Source organism: Chiloscyllium plagiosum, chromosome 11, assembly GCF_004010195.1.
Source record: "Chiloscyllium plagiosum isolate BGI_BamShark_2017 chromosome 11, ASM401019v2, whole genome shotgun sequence".
Lineage (NCBI taxonomy): Eukaryota > Metazoa > Chordata > Chondrichthyes > Orectolobiformes > Hemiscylliidae > Chiloscyllium > Chiloscyllium plagiosum.
The window spans coordinates 32,347,160-32,368,453 of record NC_057720.1 but is presented as its reverse complement, the minus strand read 5'-3'; the positions used below and the strand labels follow the sequence as shown (position 1 = coordinate 32,368,453).

Here is a 21,294-nt window from a genome sequence, read left to right as displayed (position 1 = left end):
CTATCCATATTTGCCCAAAGGGCAGTTAAAAGCCAACCACATTGCTGTGGGTCTGGAGTCACATGTTGGCCAGGCCATGCAAAGTTGACAGTTTCCTTCCTAAAGGACATTAGTCAACCAGATGGGTTTTTCCAACATTTGACAATGGTTTGATGATCATCATTAAGACTCTTAATTCCCAGTTTTTTATTGAATTCAAATTCCAACAGCTGCCATAGTGGAATTTGTACCCAGGCCCCCAGAACAATGCCTGGTCTCTGAATTAATAGTCTAGTGATAATATCACTAGGCCTTTGCTTCCTTTCACCCCTCTCTTGCATGTCTTTGGTATAAACTATTGAAGCTGGTTCTATGCTTGTGAACGAAGTAGCAGAAAGACAGTTAGATGCTTTGGGAAACTCCAGGGGCAACAGTCTGTTGGGTTGGAAAGAAATCATTGATAAAGATGCACAGGTTACATTCACATAGAAAACAGTACAACCAATCATGCACCTGGTCAATAGAGATGCTTTTGAGAACATTACCATGGAGGAATCTAAGATGGATAATGCACTACAAACACTCAAAGAGGATGTAATTCATGTGCTGAGAGAAGAGCGAAGACTGAACTAAAAGGATTTGAATCAGAAAAGATAAGAATATAGCTTGAAGGCAACAAGTCAAGAAAGGGATATTTCACATGGAATAGCAGGTGAACAGCATAAATGACTTACAGACTGATAATTTTGAGGAAGGGATGGTGGTGGTAACTGAAAAAAAAATGAACGATTAATGTGAGCCAGTGTGGGAAGCTGGAAGAAGCACTGAGCAATCTGAGGCTGAATGAGAAAGAGCTCAAGGAGAAACGTAGGTGGTTTCCCAAAAAAAGTGAGTTTCAACAGGGTGGTAGAAAAAATAGTCAAGAAAGTACAGAGTTATGGATCCTACAGTACAATACTTGGAGGGTTGGGGACAGGGCAGGTCAGGAGCAGCTAAGGCAGCTGACAGGATAATGGGTAAGATATTAATAGTCGAACCATGGTAGGTTTACAACATTAATGCTATTTCTAAAATGTAATATAGATTAACTTTATTAAGATTGTACTTGAAAAAACTAACCCCAAACCTGCATTATTAATCATCCTTAAAAAAGGAAACGTTTGCCAATACCCTTCTATAGATTATGACTAAGAGATGCATGAGAGGCTCCTTTCTGGTTTTCTTCATAGTGAGCCTCCACTCAGTACCTCAAACCACACACTGTGACATGAATAACCCCATTTCTACAAACATTAACAGTTATAACGATTTCATCAAGGAATATTGCAAAAAGTTCATGCAGCACTTTTATTAAAAGTATAAGACTGTTGTATTTTGTGATTACCTCTAAATTACTAGAGTAAATTCAACACATTACACAGAAAACTAACACTGTGGAATGTGGGATACAAACAAAACAAAAATGCAATTTCTGCAGAAAGAATAAACGATAAAAAATTACTCTATTAAACAACAGTGACTGCACAGGATGTAGTTATCATCAAGGTTCCCAATGTTCAACTTCTAAACACTTAACAGAAATATTTGCTTATCAAGTATTTAAATGGATTTAAATAAACAAGTTTATAGTGGAGGGAAACGGCATTTTGAATTACATAATTGTGAAACAACAGATAAATGTTCTGCTTATACACAGAAATCAATTGATATTTGGAATAGGAATTCTAGTATCTGTCTTGGACATCAACTCCATTAATGCTATTATTAATAAGTCACTCACTAGTATCAAGCCATTCACTTACCTTCCATACTGAATCAAGCATAAGTCTTCTCAGTTTTTTCTTTGTAACATAGTGATCATCGTTTAGTGGGTGTATTAGTCTTACAGGAATTTGCCTGCTATGTGCAGTAGAAGCAGTTACCAAAATTGTCGAAGGTTGGGCGGCATGGTGGCACAGTGGTTAGCACTGCTGCCTCACAGCACCAAAGACCCGGGTTCAATTCCCGCCTCAGGCAACTGTCTGTGTGGAGTTTGCACATTCTCCCCGTGTCTGCGTGGGTTTCCTCCGGATGCTCCGGTTTCCTCCCACAGTCCAAAAATGTACATGTTAGGTGAATTGGCCATGCTAAGTTACCTGTAGTGTTAGGTGAAGGGGTAAATGTAGGGGAATGGGTCTGGGTGGATTGCTCTTCGGAGGGTCAGTGTGGACTTGTTGGGCCGAAGGGCCTGTTTCCACCTGCAAGTAATCTAATCTAAAAAAAAAGCAAGTCTGAATGCAAAAAAGACTACGAAACAAGTAAATATAACCAACTGTAGAGCACCAGTCAACTCACACACCGTTTCATGACCAAGCATCAGGGTTTCTGGAACTGGGACAAAACAAAATGCTTATGCTCACAATCCACTGCAAATGCTGAGAACAGTACCACCTTCACCCAGAGAGTCAGCCTGCCCTAAATTCAGGACACACTGCAGCCTCAGTAAACTGGTTCTAGCCTAGCCATGGCAGCAGAGAGTCCATTATCAAGAAGAGCTTTGTAGCAGTCCCAGGAGTTATGGAAGCCTGGAGAGTAGACATGGAATTCTGGAGGCTGTAAAGCTACCTGATCTAAGTAGTAGAAATTGTGAAGGGGCAAAAAAGTCACCAAGTCACCCTCTACCAGGTTTTGATGAAATAACGGCAAACCAAAACATTAACTCTGTTTATCTCTGCAAGGATATTGCCAGACCTGAGTATTTTCAGGACTTCTATTTCAAATTTCCAAAATTTGAAGTAGAAGCATTCTAAAAAAAAAAGTCACTTCACAGGGATGTGATTCCCTAGCGTTATTATCATTAGACTATTCATCCAGAGACCCAAGTAAGGTTCAGAGGACCAGGGTTCAAATCCTGCCATGACAGATGCTGGAATTTGAATTCTCTTAATCTCAATGTAAGAGTCTTTAAGAGTCTAATAACGACCATAAAACTATTGTTGATTGTTGGAAACACCCATCTGGTTCACTAATGTCCTTTAGAGAAAGAAACTGCTGCCCTTACTTGGTCTGGCTACTTGTGCCTCCAGATCCACAGCAATAGGGTTGACTCAGGGCAATTAGGGATGGGCAACAAATGCAATGCCCACATCCCATGAACAAGTTTAAAAAAAAGCTGAATGAAGATGAACTATTCAAAATAGTCTATACACTTGATATGTCTTAAATGATGACTATACCTGACTCTGACAGAAATGGAAGATGGAGATATGTGGCCACCTTTGGCAGACAATGTTATGAGCTGAAAATGTGTTGCTGGAAAAGCGCAGCAGGTCAGGCAGCATCCAAGGAACAGGAGAATCGACGTTTTGGGCATAAGCCCATCTTCAGGAATTCCTGAAGAAGGGCTTTTGCCCGAAACGTCAATTCTCCTGTTCCTTGGATGCTGCCTGACCTGCTGCGCTTTTCCAGCAACACATTTTCAGCTCTGATCTCCAGCATCTGCAGTCCTCACTTTCTCCTCGAAGACAATGTTATGAACCAAGTGACAGTAATATTGGAAAAATAAGAGCCCAGAATGAAAGCTGGCTTCATAGATCACATTTACTTTTTCCAGTTGGTTAGCTACAGAAATAGCCATTATTGGTTAGCAAATAGAAGATACCAGGAGTTAGAAGAGTAAAAAGGAACGGAGGTGAAAAAATAAACTGAAAAAAATTAAATGTGAGGAGTGAGAAAGCTAGATGTTACGAAGGCATAGTAAAGAAACCACACAAAATGAATCAAAGGAAAAGCTAACAAATGCAGAGACAGTTTGTTTGTTTTTTGCAAGCTTTCTAGAGGCGAATGAGAAGCTATGGGAATTTTTGTGGGCTCAACTAAAACATTTTTTCCAACCACTGGATGTGCAACAGCCCCAATATGTCCAAGTACAAAAATCTTTATTCAATAAAATAATCCCCATTTTACTAATTTATTTCAGCTGGAGGCTGGGAAGCAGCAATATGAAATCTGTGCACAGATTGGGTGAGAAAATAATGACATGTCAGCATGAGAAACAGTCTTTAAAAAAAACAATTTAGTTACACTTGCAAAGCAAGTTACAGACGGAGGTTGGCAAAATTAGATGATAAGTGATGGTTACACAGATTGACTGAAGTCACAGAATATTACATTGCGCAAAGAATGTGGAAAAGACTAAAGAAACTGCAAAACTGGCAAGAAACAACAAGTAGGGAAAGAGAAAACTTATTCCAGAAACTCAGTAAGAATCGAAACATATACTCAAAGAGTCCAGATGAATACACTAAAACGCTCCTTTAAAAGCCCAGGCAGAGGCATGAGCAATGATTCTCTGAGTACACTTACAAACATAACAATTATTGATGACTCCTTAAAAGGGATTTTAACTCAAAATAATGCACTACCTTAATTTTTCCATGAATCTGTCGTAAAGAGTCCGCAGTTCCCATGTCAGTGTCCTCTGGAATACAGACTGTATCCAAATTCAGTTTTGTGTCTATTTGTGGTAGCTGTTTCTGTACTTCCCTTGTTGTAACCACTATTACTTCTGCAAAAGAAAGAAAACTCTTCATAATCTTTTCCATTGGAAGAGCACCATTATATACACAACTAATAGGTGATAATATCTGAAAGGTTGACCCAACGTCTGACCACATGTCAAACTCTTCCTACTTACAACCTGTACACTGACAACTTTACACTCACTGTTTTCTCTACCGAACCCACACTCTGAGCAAGGACAGGTCCGAAGTGAGAGGGGGAAAGAGAGTTAGGCAGGGAAGCAACAGAAAGGGAGTTAGTCTGACAAAGAAACAATCAGAGGATGAGAGCATGGGCTGTGAGTGCACTGTACTGTTTTCTCTATCGAACCCACACTCTGAGCAAGGACAGGCCCGAAGTGAGAGGGGGAAAGAGAGTTAGGCAGGGAAGCAACAGAAAGGGAGTTAGTCTGACAAAGAAACAATCAGAGGATGAGAGCATGGGCTGTGAGTGCACTCCAAAACAGTGCAAAATGGGTCACCCATGCTGTGTTGGCCCTGTTGAGAACTGATATCATACGATTTCAACTTCTCAAAACTGCTACTCCTCTATGAGCTGACTTGTCCAATTTGCCAAAAGTTTAATCTCAAAAACTCAATTTACCCATATGACTTACTCCTCACCTTAAACTTTTGCCCTCTGGTCATAGATGTATCTGCCATGGGGAAAGATTCTCATGATCCACTGTGTCTATACCTCATAATTTTGTATACCTCAATCAGACTCCTCTTTTCCAAGGTAAACAAACCTAGTCAGTCCATTCTCTCCTTGCAACCTGAGACTTTGCATCCCAGGCAACATCCTGATGAATCTCCTCTGCATCCACTCAAGTGCAGTCATAATCTTCTAATAGTGTGGCAACCAGAACTGCACACAGTATTCCATCTGTGGCCTAACAAATGTTTTATAAAGTTGTAATAAGACTTCCTTGCTCCAAATTCAATGCCCTGGCTAATGAAGGAAAGCTTCCCATACACCACTTTGGGAGGATATGCAATTGATTACAGTCAGTTCTGTTAAAATGCACCTTTTGTTTATGCAAATTGGCTGCAACATGATTGGGTGAATAAAGCACAAACTTTTAACGTTCGTGTTGGCTATAAGGCAATAAGATCGCCAACACTTTAAATGTTATTTATATTGTGTGATTTTTGTGTAGCGTAGGGCTGTACAGGAACGCAACTATTGCGTTCTGGAAGAACTGCCTGTACTTGAAAATTTGTCTTAGTAAAACTGAAAGAATGGCAATATATTTCCAAGTCAGGATAGTCTGTGGTTTGAAGATGAACCTCCAGGTGGGTAATGTTCTCATGTTTCTGCTTTGTCTTCTATGATGTCAAGCTCCTTGACTGCTGTTGAAGCTGTATTCATCCAGGCAATTGGAAAGTATACCATCACTCTTCTGACTTGTGCCTTTTGGGTAGTAAACAAGCTTTGGAAAGTCAGGAGGTAAGTTACTCATTGCAGAATATTGTAGATTTCTAGCATCTCACTTGCACTTGTAACCAGTATTCATGAGGCTAGTCCAGTTTAGTTTCTGGTTAATAATAACCAAGAACGTTGATGGTGGGGGATTCGGTGATGGCAACGGTTAGATTTTCTGCTGTTAGAGATGGCCATTGTCTGGGACTTGCATGGTGTGAACATTATTTGCTAATTGTCAGCCCAAACCCAAATAATGTCCAAATCTTGCAGCCTGTGGACATGGACATCTTCAATCTCTGAGATATGTAAAATGGTGTTGTCATAATGCAATCATCAGTGAACATCCTCACTTTTGATGTTACTGTGGAGGGAAGATATTGATGAAGCACCTGAAGATGGTTGGGCCTGGGATGCTATCATGAGCTACACCTGCAGAAATGCCCAGGAGCTAAGATGACTAATCTCCAGTAGCCACAACTATCTTCCTGTGTGCTAGGTGTGACTCCAACCCATGGAGCGATTCCCCCTCATTCGCATTGACACTAATTTTGCTAGAGATCCTTGATGCCACACTCAGTCAAACGTGGCCTTGATGTAAGGGTGGTCACTCTCTCCTCCCTCTAGTCATGTTTGAACCAAGGCTATAATGAGACCAGGAGTTGAGTGGACCTAGGCAGAACACAAATGGACTACATAGGGTAATTATGGGGTTATCTAAGTGGGATTCAAACCTTGGATTATTAGAGGAGTAGGAAGGTAAAGGAGCAGTGATCAGTTAGGGTAGGGATTGAATGTACAAAGTACTAAGAAAACAATATATTAAAAAAAATGGTGACAGGATGAGAAGTGGGGGTTGACTAATTAAACAGTTTGAAAAACAAGATAGAATAGCATAGAGTCATACAGCATGGAAATAGATTCTTTGGTCCAATTTGTTGAAGCCAACCACATTCCCAAACTAAACTAGCCCATTTGCATGTGTTTGGCCCATATCCCTTTAAACCTTTCCTATTCATGTACCTGTCCAAATATCTTTTAAATGTTGTAATTGTACCTGCACCATTACTTCCTGTGACAGTTCATTCCACATATGAACCATAGTGTAGAAAATGCTGTGACTGATATCCTTTGCAAAACTTTCTACTCTCAACTTAAAAAATATGTCCCAGTAATGAGTTCCCCACTCTAAGGAAAAGCTATTCACCTTACCCCTGTTCCTCGTGATTTTACAAACCTCTATAAGGTCACCCCTCAACCTCCTATGCTCCAGTGAAAAATGTTCCAGCCTCTCCTTATAACTCAAATCCATCCCAGCAATATCCTGTAAATCTTTTCTGAACCCTCTCCAATTTAATAATATCTTTCCTACAGCAAGGCAACCTGATATGGACACAGTACTCTGGAAGAGGCCTCACTAATGTCCTGTATAACCTCAACATGACAGCCCATCTCCTAAAATTAAAGGTCTGAGCAATGAAGGCACGCATGCTAAATGTCTTCTTAATCACCCTGCCTACCCATTATACAAATTTCAAAGAAGTATGTACCTGAACCCCCAGGTATCTTTGTTCTACAACATTACCCAGGGCTCTACCATCAACTGTATAAATCCTGCCCTTGTTCGTTTTACCAAATTGCAATGACTCACATTTAGAGCTGAAAATGTGTTGCTGGAAAATCGCAGCAGGTCAGGCAGCATCCAAGGAGCAGGAGAATCGACGTTTCGGGCATGAGCTCTTCTTCAGGAATTTATCCAAACTAAACTCAATTTGCTGCTCCTCAGTCCATTGACCCACATGATCAAGATCTCTTTGTAATCTTAGATAATTTCTTCATTGTTGAGCGTACCACCAAATTTGGTGTCATCCACAAACTTATGATTTGGAGGTGCCGGTGTTGGACTGGGGTGTACAAAGTTGCGTGATTTTTAACTTTGGCGACACACTTACTAACCATGCCTCCTATATAAATAACAAAAGTGGATCCAGTACTGATCCCTGTGGAATATCACTGGTCAAAGGTCTCCAGTCTGAAAAACAACCCTGTACCACCAATCCAAATTTGTATCCAATTGGTAAACTCACCCTGAATCCCATGTGATTTTAACTTTACTAATTACTCCACCATGCAAAACCTTGTCAAAGCAGGACATCAGCAACCAAATTGTAGGCAAAAGTGGACACAGAGGGTTTTCATGTTATATAAGTATAGGACAGATTAGTAAATACGTGGTCTCATGGAAGTCGGGCTCCTCACCTTGCCTTAGCTTCAAAGGCATGACTAGGCAAGATATGTGCAGTGTTCATTTCTATTGGAGAGTCGCCTATGGTTCTTTCTCATCTACGTTTAATTTCATTGAAGCCAGGTGACAACTTGAAAGGCTTCGAAGTTACAAGGAAAGCATACATTTTTTCATCTGCAATAAGCAAAGCAATGAATGAAATAATTTAGGGATTGGATTCTCCAGAGAAGGGTTTTTTAAAATCAGGGACAATATATCAAAAGACAAATAGTCTAACAATTTTCTTTATTTGTTTAATTTCTGTAGCCAAACAACAACCACAAGCTGCTAAACTTTGATTTTAAGGCCAACATAAAGTTCAGAATTTGAAAAAAAATTGTCTCAATAAGGAAGCATATGAATGATGCTAAGTACGGCTTTGCATAATTCACAAAGGCACACCAGCACAAGATATGATGTAATAAGAACAAACTTAAGGTTAACTTCAATGTTGATTTTATTGTTGATCCCAGTTACCTAATATAGGCAGTCAACAATTTGGAAGCAATTTTCAGATAATGTTTTGAGTTTGTTAAGCAGCAGCAGTTCAGATATCATACATTAGTTAATTACTAAAGAAAGTATATAACCGTGATGGGTGGGAATGGTTCACTGATACCAGAAGACTGTCATTTCAGTCTTGTTAATGTGGTGGGGGTAGCATCCTCCTCTCTAGCTGAGGTGTGAGATAACTCTTCCCTCGGTATTCTTCCTCTCCTTCTGGTTCCATCTGCCTGAGGAGGACCGTTCAATGAAAATCACTTTTTGGGGACCACCTGACGAGAACTGCTGCTCACCAGGTCTTCTTGATGAGAGCTTCTCTCTATTGAAATTCCTCTACCCTGAGAACATATTGTTACAACACGGCAGCAAACCTTCTGCTAATTAAACCAAACACACAGAGAAGCTCACCTTGCCTCGTAATCTGTTAAAGTATGAGTGACAGAGAACTACCCAAATGACCTAGTTAACAAAAAGTATCAATTTTATTTTTTAACTCAAAAAGTGAACATCAAACAACAACTATTTACAACTCTAAGCCTCCTTTCTTCTAAAGGTTTGTTATCTACCTCCCACTTTATAACAATATATTGCTCCAATAAAGCCCCCATTAAATTTACAGCAACTCTATTTTCAAAACCAAACAACGGCTGTCATCTCTGGTGTCGACCTTCCTCGGGTCATCTTCGGTCTTCTGCTGCACAGATTTTTCATATGGAAACAGTACCTTTGATAGAGAGTGTTTTCAGGCAGTCTGTCTGACAATGGCAGGTGGTGGTCTTTCTGCCTCATTGTCCAAAATACCTGCTTTTTATATGCCAAACATTGGATTGTCCCATTGGTTAAATGTTGTCAAAACAGTAAAATTCAAATTTGATTGGGTTTTAGTATCTTGGGGCATAATTTAAACTGATTAGTTAAATTCGAACTGCTGTGAAAACAACTGGTATCTAGGTTACAACCAAAATTAACAATTTTCCAGCACACTCACAGTAAACAGGTGCTTGCCAGCTTTCACTCTCTTTTAAAGGTACAGTACACAACTTCACCTTCATAACTATATATGCCAGCATTTGGCCCCTGTCCCTCTAAACCCTTCGAAATCATATACCCATTCAAATGCTGTAATTGTACCAGCCTGCACCACTTCCTCTGGCAGCTCATTCCATACATGCACCACCCTCTGCCTGACAAAGTTGCCCCTCAGGTCCCTTTTATCTCTCACCCTGAATCTATGCCCTCTAGTTCTGACTTCTCCACCCCAGGCAAAAGACATTGTCTGTTTGTCCTATTCATGCCCCTCATGATTTTATAAACCTCTATAAAAGGTTATCCCTCAGCCTCCAACACTCGAGGGAAAACAGCCCAAGTCTAGAATTTTAGAAAATTAATTGCAATTGTAATATCTTTTAAATGAAATCTTATGCTATATGGTAAACACTAGGAAAACTCTGTTTTTAGGGACCCCAATATTCAACATTGAGACATTTAAATGCAGCCAGATAAACATCAGAATATATTAAAGCACTGTGAAGTATTTCCCAATCCTCTGCTCATAGATTTACTTAAGTGAGAAGCCAACTCAAAATATCCTCAATTCCATCTATATTGACCACCTGTTCGGAATACCAAAAACCATACATTAATGTGTTACGTTTTCCAATTGTAATGATAGAAAAAAAACAATTTAAAAGAAATGTGAAATCAATGCTCTGTGGAAGCTGGCATGTGCAATTGGTCTACAGCATCAGCTAACTGGCTATTTCTACATGGAAGAATATATGGTGAAATAGGCAATCTATCCAAACCTGAAGCAACATATTTCAAACATATTCAGATTCAGATTTACTCAATTCCCATTCATGCACATCTCAGAACTGACTTCAGCAATGATCAGAAACAGAAACACTGGATGGTATTTCTATTCTCTAATCCAAAGACATCAAAGCTATATGTACTACCTCAAGTGCAAATATAGCTGAGATCAGCTAACTCAGCACAGAATAGAAATCAGAGCTTTTATGACTTGGTTAATTCCTGGTTTTAATATTGCAGCCTTTATCAAATGCTCAAATTTTGGTGCTGCAATTTTTTAAATCAATGTAAAATGGGCATGAAACAAAAGTATTGATCTGGTAGTAGAGTCAACATAGCTGCCAAAAACAATATGTTTGCTCAAATCAAAAGCACAAATTCTAGCAATTTGACATGAAAATCGAAAAGGAATAAGATTTTTAAGCAAGAAACTGAAGATCAAAAAATTGCAAAGAAAGGTCTGACACTGCTCAAGCTTACAACGGGACAATTCACTCTCGCACATAAACTCAAATGAGAAAGGAAGTGATAAACTAAAGATAGCCTCCACATCAGAGACTACCTCGACCAAGAATGCAGATTTTGGCTGAAGCTCTGCACCTGCAATAAATAAGTCAGACACAGGCCCCAGTAAGGAATCTTTTTAGGTGACAGCTCTTTTATGCAAGATTGTCAGGTACTCTTTTAGTGGCAGATATTTGGACACTGCCCTCATCTGAGAGGGCAGTGAATTTATTGTATTGAATTTATTGTTACGTGTACCGAGGCACAGTGAAAAGCTTTGTCTTGAAAGCAATACAGGCAGATCACAGGGTTAAGTAGCATAGATAAGTAAATAATAGGTAATCAGCGGCAAAAACAATAATACAGGTAAAGGCAAATACGAAGAGTTTGAGAGTCCATTCAGTATTCTAACAATAGTAGGATAGAAATGTTTCGAAACCAGCTGGTGCATGTGTTCAGGGTCCTGTGCCTTCTCCCCGATGGTACAGGTTGTAGAAAAACATTGCCAGGGTGGGATGGATCTTTGACAATGCTGGTGGCCTTTCCTTGACATCAGGCCTGGCAGATGGATTCCATAGATGGGAAGTTGGCCTTTGTGATTGTCCGGGCAGAGTTCACCACTCTCTGTAACTGTCTCCGATCTTGAAAGGTTAAAGTTGCCATACCAGGTAGTGGTACATCCAGACAGAATGCTCTCGATGGTGCATCTATAAAAGTTGGCAAGAGTATTCGCCGTCATGCCAAACTTCCTTAGCTGCCTGAGGAAGAAGAGATGTTGTTGGGCCTTTGTAACCAGTGCATCCACATGAAGAGTCCAAGTTAGCTTGCTATGGATGACCACTCCCAGGAGCTTGACACTCTCCACTCGTTCCACCTCTGTGCTGTTAATGTGTAGGGGGACACGAGTAACATCCTGCCGAAGTCAATAATGAGTTCCTTGGTTTTGCCGACATTGAAAGCTAGGTTGTTCTCAGTACACCATTTTTCCAGGTCTCCCACCTCCAATCTGTAATCTGTTTTGTCACCATCTGAGTTTCGACCGACTATGGTGGCGTCACCAACAAACTTGTAAATGACATTAGTTTGGTATTTGGTGATGCAGTCATGGGTATACAGTGAGTACAGTAGGGGGCTGAATACGCATCCCTGGGGGGCTCCAGTGTTGAGTGTTAGTGAGGATGAAATATTATCTTCAATCTTCACTGATTGTGGCCTGTGGGTCAGGGAACTGAGAATCCAGTTGCAGAGAGTGAGGTTTAGTCCAAGATCACTAAGTTTAGTAATCAGTTTCGAGGGAATAATAATGTTAAAGGCTGAACCGTAGTCAATGAGTAGGATTCTTATGTAGCTGTTATTAATGTCAAGATGTTCTAGGGAGGAGCAAAGGGCAAATGATATGGCATCTGACGTGGATCTGTTGGTCCGATAGGCAAATTGGAGGGGGTTGAGTAATGGGGAGACTGGAGTTGATTAATGCAATGACCAGCCATTCAAAGCACTTCATGACCACTGAAATTCAGGCCACTGGGCGGTAGTCATCGAGGAATGCTGCATGAGCCTTCTTAGGCATGGAGATGATGTTAGCCCTCTTGAAACAGGCAGGGACAGTGGCCTGCTGTAGGGAGAGTTTGAAGATGTTCGAGAAGAGCTTTGCCAGTTGATTTGCGTATGCTCTGAGTGCACAGCCTGGTACTCCTTCTGGTCCCATCGTTTTCCTTGGATTCACACGAAAGAAAACGGATCTGACCTCTAATGCAATGACTGTTGAGATAGATTTGTCAAGACTTGTCAGAATAGGTTACCTCTCCGCCGAAATTCTGCTCAAAACAAGCATAGAAGGTATTGAGACGATGTGTCATAGTCTGCTATCTTGCACTGTCTTTTTTTTTAGAACCTGAGATGTCATTTTGTTCTTGCCACAGTCGCCGGGTGTCTGTTTGGGTCTCTAGTTTGGATCGGTATTGGTCCTTGGCTGTCTTAATGGCTCTGCGAAGGTCATACTTGGATTCCTTATATTTGAGTGGATCTCCTGACCTGAAGGTCTCATGCCTGGTTTTTAGCAGGTTCTGCATGTCCTGATTCATCCAGGGTTTCCTGTTGGGGAATACCCGGATTGACTTCCTCGGTATACAGTCCTCCACACACCCGGTGATAAAGTCTGTGACGGTGGTGGTGTACTCGTAAAAGGTACCTGTGGACAGTTTGAACATGGCCCAATCAGCTGATTCCAGACAGCACCGGAGTTGATCCTCCGACCAGCACTGGACTTGTATCCACGAGTGGGACCCCTGCTTGAACTTTTGCCTGTAAGCTGGGAGAAGAAATACTTGGACAGGTACATGGAATAGATATGGAGGGATATGCACCAAACGCAGGCAAATGGGACTAGTTTAAAATGTGAAAACTGGACGGCATGGGCAAGTTTGGACAAGAGGTTGGTTTTCATGCTGTTGACCTCTATGACTCTCTGACTATGAATGAAAGAAAAAACACAGACCATTGACAATATGCTTTCAAAATTCTTTGGATCATTTTTCCTCAATAAAGTAAAGCTCCATTACTAAAAATAAGGTGTTAAGCACAATGGTTATATAGCTCACAATATCCATGACAAGTTATTTCACATCTTGAAGACTTTCAGCTAAGCTCAATACTTGGGAGGCTTCGGCCTTTTTCAAAAGTCCAGGCTTTAGCTTTCTTTCCAAAGCCATTATAGTCAACGAATTAAGCTATTAACTGAAACAAAAGTCAAAATATTGGAGATGCTAGAAATCTGACATAGAATTAAAAATTGCTGGAAATATTAGCAACTCAGACAGTATTTGTGGAGGGAAAGACAGTTGACGTCCCAAGCCATGACCTTACTAACGAGTTACTAACCGTGCATGAACTTGCAGTTCTTAAGACTTCAGTCTGAACTATACAACGTGAAGAGTTTCAAAGTAACAATTGCTATGATCTCTTAGTGAATCAAGGAGGGAGCTTCACATCACATTGGAGTTTTCATTTTTCCAAACAATTTGAAGACAATCTTCAGAATTAAATTTAAAAGCATTTTTAAAAGGTAAGTTTCATATTTAAACCAAGAACTTTCTTTTACTTCCAAGAAAGACTGCAATAACCTGTTATTATTAGCCTTGCTTTTTAATGGGAAAGTTCAGAAGAATAGGATCACGTTCCCCAACCATAGCTATATGTCACAATGAAGATATTTTGAAGATAAATTATGCTTATCTGAAGAAAAATATATTTTAATTGTTTCTTTGAAAGTGTTGGCCTCATTCCTTGCTTCAAATGACTAGGCATACCTGAGGTGACAAAGAATAATTTTTAGAAACTTATCTTGGGCATCGGGGCCTCCATTTATCAAGAGACGACGGCGAGGACCAGAGGCCTGCTGGAAAGGGGAGTGAAACAGTTTTATTTAGGTAGCAGCTGGTATGTTGCCTCCCAGGTTCATGGGTCAGGGATGTCTTGGATCAGCTGCAGAACATTCTCAAGGGGGAGGGTGTACAGCCGGTTGTCATGGTGCATATTGGCACAAACGATAAGAGGTAAAAACGGGATGAGATCTGACGAGCAGAATTTAGGGATTGAGGAGCCAACTTAAAAAGTAGGACCACAGAGGTAGTAATCTCAGGATTGCTACCAATGCCACATGATAGTCAGAGTAGGAATGAAACAGGATGAATGCATGGCTTCAGAGATGGTGCAGGAGGGAGGGGTTCAGATTTTTAGGACATTGGGACCGGTTCTGGGGGAGGTGGGACTATTACAAATTGGATGGTCTCCACCTGAGCCGGACTGGAACCAATGTCCTTGGGGGCACTTTTGCTAACACTGTTGAGGAGGGTTTAAACTAATGTGGCAGGGGGTTGGGAACCAAATGAGGTTAGTGGGACAGTAATGAAGCAGTAACTAAAGCCTGTAAGGAACTAGATAATGAAGTCAGCGTAAGTAAAGGGAAGAGGAGGCAGGGAGCAGGTGATGAATTGAAAGGGACTGGTGGTCTGAGGTGCTTTTTTTTTAATGCATGAAGTATAGTAGGTAAGGCAGATGAACTTAGGGCTTAGATTAGTACCTGTGAGCATGATGTTATTGCTATTACTGAGATTTGGTTGAGGGAAGGGCTTGATTGGCAGCTAATCATCCCAGGATATCAATGCTTCACGCGGGATAGAGTGGGAGGAACTGCATTACTGGTCAAAGAATATATCACAGCTGTGCTGAAGGAGGGCACTATGGAAGACTCGAGCAGTGAGGCAATATGGGCAGAGCTCAGAAATTTGGAAGGGTATGATAACAATGTTGGGCCTGTTATACTACAGGCCTCCCAACAGTGAATGGGAGATAGAGATGCAAATATGGAATCAGATCGTGGAAAAATGTAAGAGCAACAGGGTGGTGGTGATAGGAGATTTTAATTTTTCCAACACTGACTGGGATTCACTTCGTGTTAGAGGTCTAGATGGAGCAGAATTTGTAAGGAGCATCCAGGAGGGTTTTCTAGAGCAGTATGTAAATAGTCCAAATCAGGAAGGGGCCATACTGGACCTGGTGTTGGGAAATAAGCCCAGCCAGGTGGTTGATTTTTCAGTAAGGGATTACTTTATGGAATTGTGATCACTATTGCCAAGTTTTAGAATACTCATGGACAAAGATGAGAGTGGTCCTAAAGGATGAGTGCTAAATTGGGGGAAGGTCAACTATACCAAAATTCAGCAGGAGTGTAGATTGGGAGCAGCTGTTTGAAGGTAAAAGCACATTCGATATGTGGGAGGCTTTTAAAGAGAAGTTAATTAGAGTTCAGGAGGAGTACGTTCTTGTAAAAATGAGGGATCAAAATGGCAAGGTTAGGGAACCATGGATGACAGGTGAAATTGTGAGACCATCTAAGAAGAAAAAGGATGCATACATAAGGTCTAGTTGACTGAAGACAGACGAAGCTTTGGAAGAATATCAGAAATGTAGGACCAATCTGAAAAAGGAATTAAGAGGGCTAAAAGGGGTCATGAGATATCTTTAGCAAACAGGTTTAAGAAAAATCTATTCCCATTTGGAAGAAAATGTGTTTATCAGTAATGGGCAGCATGGTTTTGTGCAGGGAAGGTCATGTCTTACAAACGTAATATAATTCTTTGAGGCGGTGACAAAGTTGATTGATGAGGGAAGGGCTGTAGATGTCATACACATGGACTTTAGTAAGGCTTTTGGTTCCCCATTATAGGCTGATGGAGAAGGTGAAGTCACATGGGGTCCGTGGTGTTCTGGCTAGATGGATAGAGAACAGGCTGGGCAACAGGAGACAGAATAGTAGTGGAAGGGAGTTTCTCAAAATGTAACCAGTGGTATTCCACAGGGATCCTTGCTGGGACCAATATTGTTTGTGATATACAAATGATTTGGAGGAAGGTATTACCTGTCTGATTAGCAAGTTTGCAAATGACACCAAGATTGCAGATAGTGAAGGGGACTGTCAGAGAATACAGCAGAATATATATAGATTGGAGAGATGGGCAGAGAAATAGCAGATGAAGTTCAATCCAGGCAAATGCAAGGTGATGCATTTTGGAAGACCCGATTCAAGAGCGAACTATACAGTAAATGGAAAAGTCCTGGGAAAAATTGACATACAGAGAGATCTGGGTGTTCAGGTCCATTGTTCCCTGAAGGTGGAAATGCAGGTTTTATTTTAAGATTCCCTTCAGCCCAACAAGTCCACACCAACCCTCCGAAACTAACCCACCCAGACTCATTCCTCTACCCTATATTTACCCCAACTAATACACCTAACATTATAGGCAATTTAGCATGGCCAATTCACCCGACCTGCACATCTGTGGACTGGTCAAGTGGTAAAGTGCAGCATGCTTTCCTTCATTGGATGGGGTATTGAGTACAAGAGTTGGCAGATCATGTTACACTTATATAGGACTTCGGTTCAGTCACATTTGGAATACTACCTACAGTCCTGGTCGCCACATTACCAAAAGGATGCGGATGCTTTGGACAGGGTGCAGAGGAGGTTCATCAGGATGTTGCCTTGTACGGAGGGTGCTAGCTATGAAGAGAGGTTGAATAGATTAGGATTATTTTCATTAGAAATACGGAAATTGAGGGGGGACCTGATTGAGATCTACAAAACCATGAGAGGTATAGACAGGGTAGATAGCAAGAAGCTTTTTCCCCAGAGTGCGGAACTCAATTACTAGTGGTCACAAGTTCAAAGTCTGAGGGGAAAGGTTTAGGGGAGAGAAGCGTGAAAAGTTCTTTACACAGAGGGTGGTGGGGGTCTGGAACATGTTGCCATTGGAGGTGGGAATGATAGCATCATTTAAGATGTATCTGGACAGATACATAAATGGGCAGGGAGCAAAGGGATACAGATCCTTAGAAAATAGGCGACAGGTTTAGATCGAAGGTCTGGATCGGCGCAAGCTTGGAGGGCCGTAAGGCCTGTTCCTGTGCTGTAATTTTCTTTGTTCTTTGTTCTGATTGCAATGCTACAGACCATCAACAAGCAATATACTGAAATAGTATGTCACGACATGCAGAGGTCTAGTGTAGACAGTCACAGGACAAAAGGATTTATCAATTTGTGCTACTTTTCAGTGGATAATAAAATAACCATTAAAGGGGACAAACAGCCTAGACTTCCATAGCACCATTACTGCTTTCACAAGGAAGCATTAACTCCATTCTAATAACTGGAATAGGATTATTTTAATATTCAAAGCAGATAGCCAGCACCTGTAAGAGTAGCCCAATGACCTGCCTTGGAAGACATTTCAGAATCAGAATAACCCAGAGAAAGCCAGAGGTCCTTATAAAGGTTAAAGACTAGGATATGCATTCACCTGTAGAGAACTCACTGCTCCATTTGTGGATGCAACATAGTTGTGCTGGGCAGAATTCTCAAATTAGCCCTGAAACATGTGTCCAAGTTGGCTGAGAATGTGAGAGTTCAGGAGGATAGCTTGTTGATTCTAAAATCAGAATTTGGGAGGTGACAAATGTATTCTCAAAATTATCAGCATGAATTGAAATCTGCACTGGTAACAAAATAACAAAGATAAGGTTTACAACATAAAGCAAATGCTAAAATATTAACATGTTTGACTGAAGACCATTACTGTCTGAGTCAGAAATACTTTTAACCAAGGTTTTTTAATTGAAGACAAGTGAGAAGGACCTTGTTCAGTCAAACATTTTTCTCAGTCCCTATATTTTAGCTTATGCTTGTCACAGAGTCAGAAATCTGCCATGCAGAAAAAGGCCCTTTGGCTCATTAAGTCTGTACCAGCCAAAAACATGCACCTAGCTATTCAAATCCTATTTTCCAGCACTTGGCTCATAACCAGTATGCCTTAGCATTGCAAGTACACATCTAAAGTTTATTCAAATGTTAGAAGGGATTCTGCCTCTACAACCATTATAGGCAGAGAGTCACAAATTCCCACTCCTCTTTGGATGAATACATTTTTCCCCTCACAGCCCCTTACATACCAGTTAAATGAATCATTGAACCAAAATAAACACACGTACACTTCGTGGGTGGCATAGTGGCTAAGTGGTTAGCACTGCTGCCTCACAGCGCCAGGGACCCAGGTTCAATTCCCACCTCGAGTGACTGTCTGTCATTCTCCCTGTGTCTGCATGGGTTTCCTTCAGGTGCTCCTGTTTCCTCCCACAATCCAAAAGATGTGCAGGTCAGGTAAATTGGCCTTGCTAAATTGTCCATAGTGTTAGTTGCATTAGTCAGGGGCAAATATAGGGTAGGGGTCTGGGTGGGTTACTCTTCAGAGGGTCAGTGTGGACTCCTTGGGCTGAAGGAGTCATATACTTTAGACAATCTAATCAAACATTAAATCTATGCCACCGGTCATCGATCCTTCCATTATGGGGAAATTTCCTTTCTGTCTACCCTATCTATTCCACCCATAAATTTTATACATTGGAAGTATTTTTTGAAAATTCATTTGTGGGATGTGGGCATCACTAGCTGGCCAGCATTTATTGCCTATCACTAGTCGCCATTGAGAAGGTGATGGCATGCTGTCTTCTCGAATCACTGCAGTCCACCTGCCTTGGGTTGACCCACATACTATTCAGGAGGAATTTTAAAGGATTTTGATCCAGTGACAGTAAAGGAATGGCAATATATTTCCAAGACAAGATGGTGAATGACTTGGAGGGGAATTTGCAGGTGGTGGCGCTCCCATGTATCTGCTGTCCTTGTTCTTCTAGATAGAAATGATTCTGGGAGGTGCTGTCTGACGAACTTAGTGCATCTTGTAGGCCATACACACTGCTGCAGCTGAACATCCATGGAGGAAATGGATGTTTGTGGATATGGTGCCAAATGGATTGCTTTGTCCTGGATGGTGACAAGCTTTGGGTGTTGTTGGAGCTTTATCCACCCAAGCAAGTGGAGAGTAGCCAATCATATTCCTGACTTGTGCCTTGTAGATGGTGGACAGGCTTTGGGGAGTCAGGAGGTGAGTTACTTGTCGCAGTATTCCTAGCCTCAGGCCTACTCTTTTGGCCATCATGTTTATGTGGTGAGTCCAGTTGACTTTCTTTTCAATGATAACTGCAAGGATGTTGATAGTGGGGGTTCCGATGATGGTAACACCATTGAATGGTCAGACTTTCTCTTAATGGTGATGGTCATAACCTGACATTTGTATGGTGTGAATGTTACTTGCCACTTGTCAGCCAAGCCTGGATATTGCCCAGGTCTTGTTCATTTGAACATTGGCTGCTCAGTATCTGAAGAGTCCCAAATGGTCATGAACATTGCACAATCATTGGCAATAATCTCCACTTCTGACCTTATGATGGAGGGAAGGTTGGTGATTAAGCAGCTGAAGAGGGGTAGGCCAAGGACACTACCCTGAGGAACTCCATGTCTTGGAGTGGAGATGACTGACCTCCAACAAGCACAACCATCTTCCTACGTGCCAGGTATGACTCCAACCAGTGGAGAGTTTGCCCTGATATCTTTTTTGCTGGGACTCCTTGATGCCATATTCTTGGTCAAATGCAGGCTCACCTCTGGAATTCAGCTGCATTTGAAAGAAGGAGGTTGCAGATTTGCTTAGGTAGAAGTCTGTTGCTGCTGATGGCCACAATGCCTCATGGATGGCCAGCTTTCAGTTGCCAGATCTGTTTAAAATCTATTCCACTTAGCATGGTCATAGTGCCACATATTACAAAGTTATTCTGAATGTAACAGCAGGACTTCATCTCCACAATTACTTTGCAGTAGCCACTCTTACTGATAATGTCATGGACAGATGCATCTGAAGCTGGCAGATTGATAAGAATGAGGTCCAATATGTTTTTCCCTCTTGCTGTTTCCATCACCACTTGCTGCAGACACATTCTAGCAGCTACGTCCTTTAGGATTCAACTTGATCAGTTGTGCTGCGGCTGAGCCACACGTGTCCCCTCAATGTCCTCTGCTCCAAGGAAAACAACCCCAGTCTATTCAAATCTCCCTCCATAACTGAAACTCTCCAGCCCAGGCGATATCCTGGTAAATCTCCTCCGAAATCTCACCTGGTGAAGTCACACCCATCCCATAATGTGAATTCCAGAACTGCACATAATACTCTAGCTGCAGCCTAACCTACGTTTTACTGGCCCTACCCTGTTTTGTTATTGGAATATGTTGGCCTTGTGCTCTGCTATTTCCTTCTTGAATATGTCCCACTGTTCTAACACAGATTTATCTAAAAGTATCTGCTCCCAATCCATCAGGGCCAAATCATTCTGATCCTATTCAAATCGTCCACCCTAAGTTCACAACTTTGATTTCTTGTCCATCCTTATCCTTTTTTATAATGACCTTAAATCTAATAGAGTTATGATTGCTGTCTAGCAAATGCTCCCCCACTGGCTGGAGCTCCAATCACATTTACTACATACAAGTGTTGGTAATGAGCATGTCCAGTAAGTCTAACCATTTCCCCTTGACATCCATTACCGTGCCTGATCTGCCCACTTTCAATATCATTGGGGTTACTATTGACCAGAATCTGAACAGGACCAACAGAGTAAAAACTGTGCGACAAGAGGACGTCAGAAGCTGAGGATTCTGTGGTATTTAATTCACATCCTGCACACAATCCACAAGTCAGAAGTGTAATGAAATACTCTCTACATGTTGAGACAACAGTGGGCGGCACAGTGGTTAGTACTGCTGCCTCACAGCGCCAGAGACCCGGGTTCAATTCCCGCCTCAG

General features: G+C 41.3%; 1 protein-coding gene across 1 annotated transcript in view; it reads right to left on the bottom strand.

The window, feature by feature from the left end:
- The window catches only part of eif2b3 (eukaryotic translation initiation factor 2B, subunit 3 gamma), a 141,296-nt gene that overhangs the window by 112,161 nt on the left and 7,841 nt on the right, over positions 1–21,294 (bottom strand). The window contains exon 3 of the mRNA XM_043699051.1: positions 4,383–4,525. Within this exon, the coding sequence (XP_043554986.1) occupies positions 4,383–4,525 (143 nt within the window). The remainder of the gene's footprint in view (positions 1–4,382; positions 4,526–21,294) is intronic.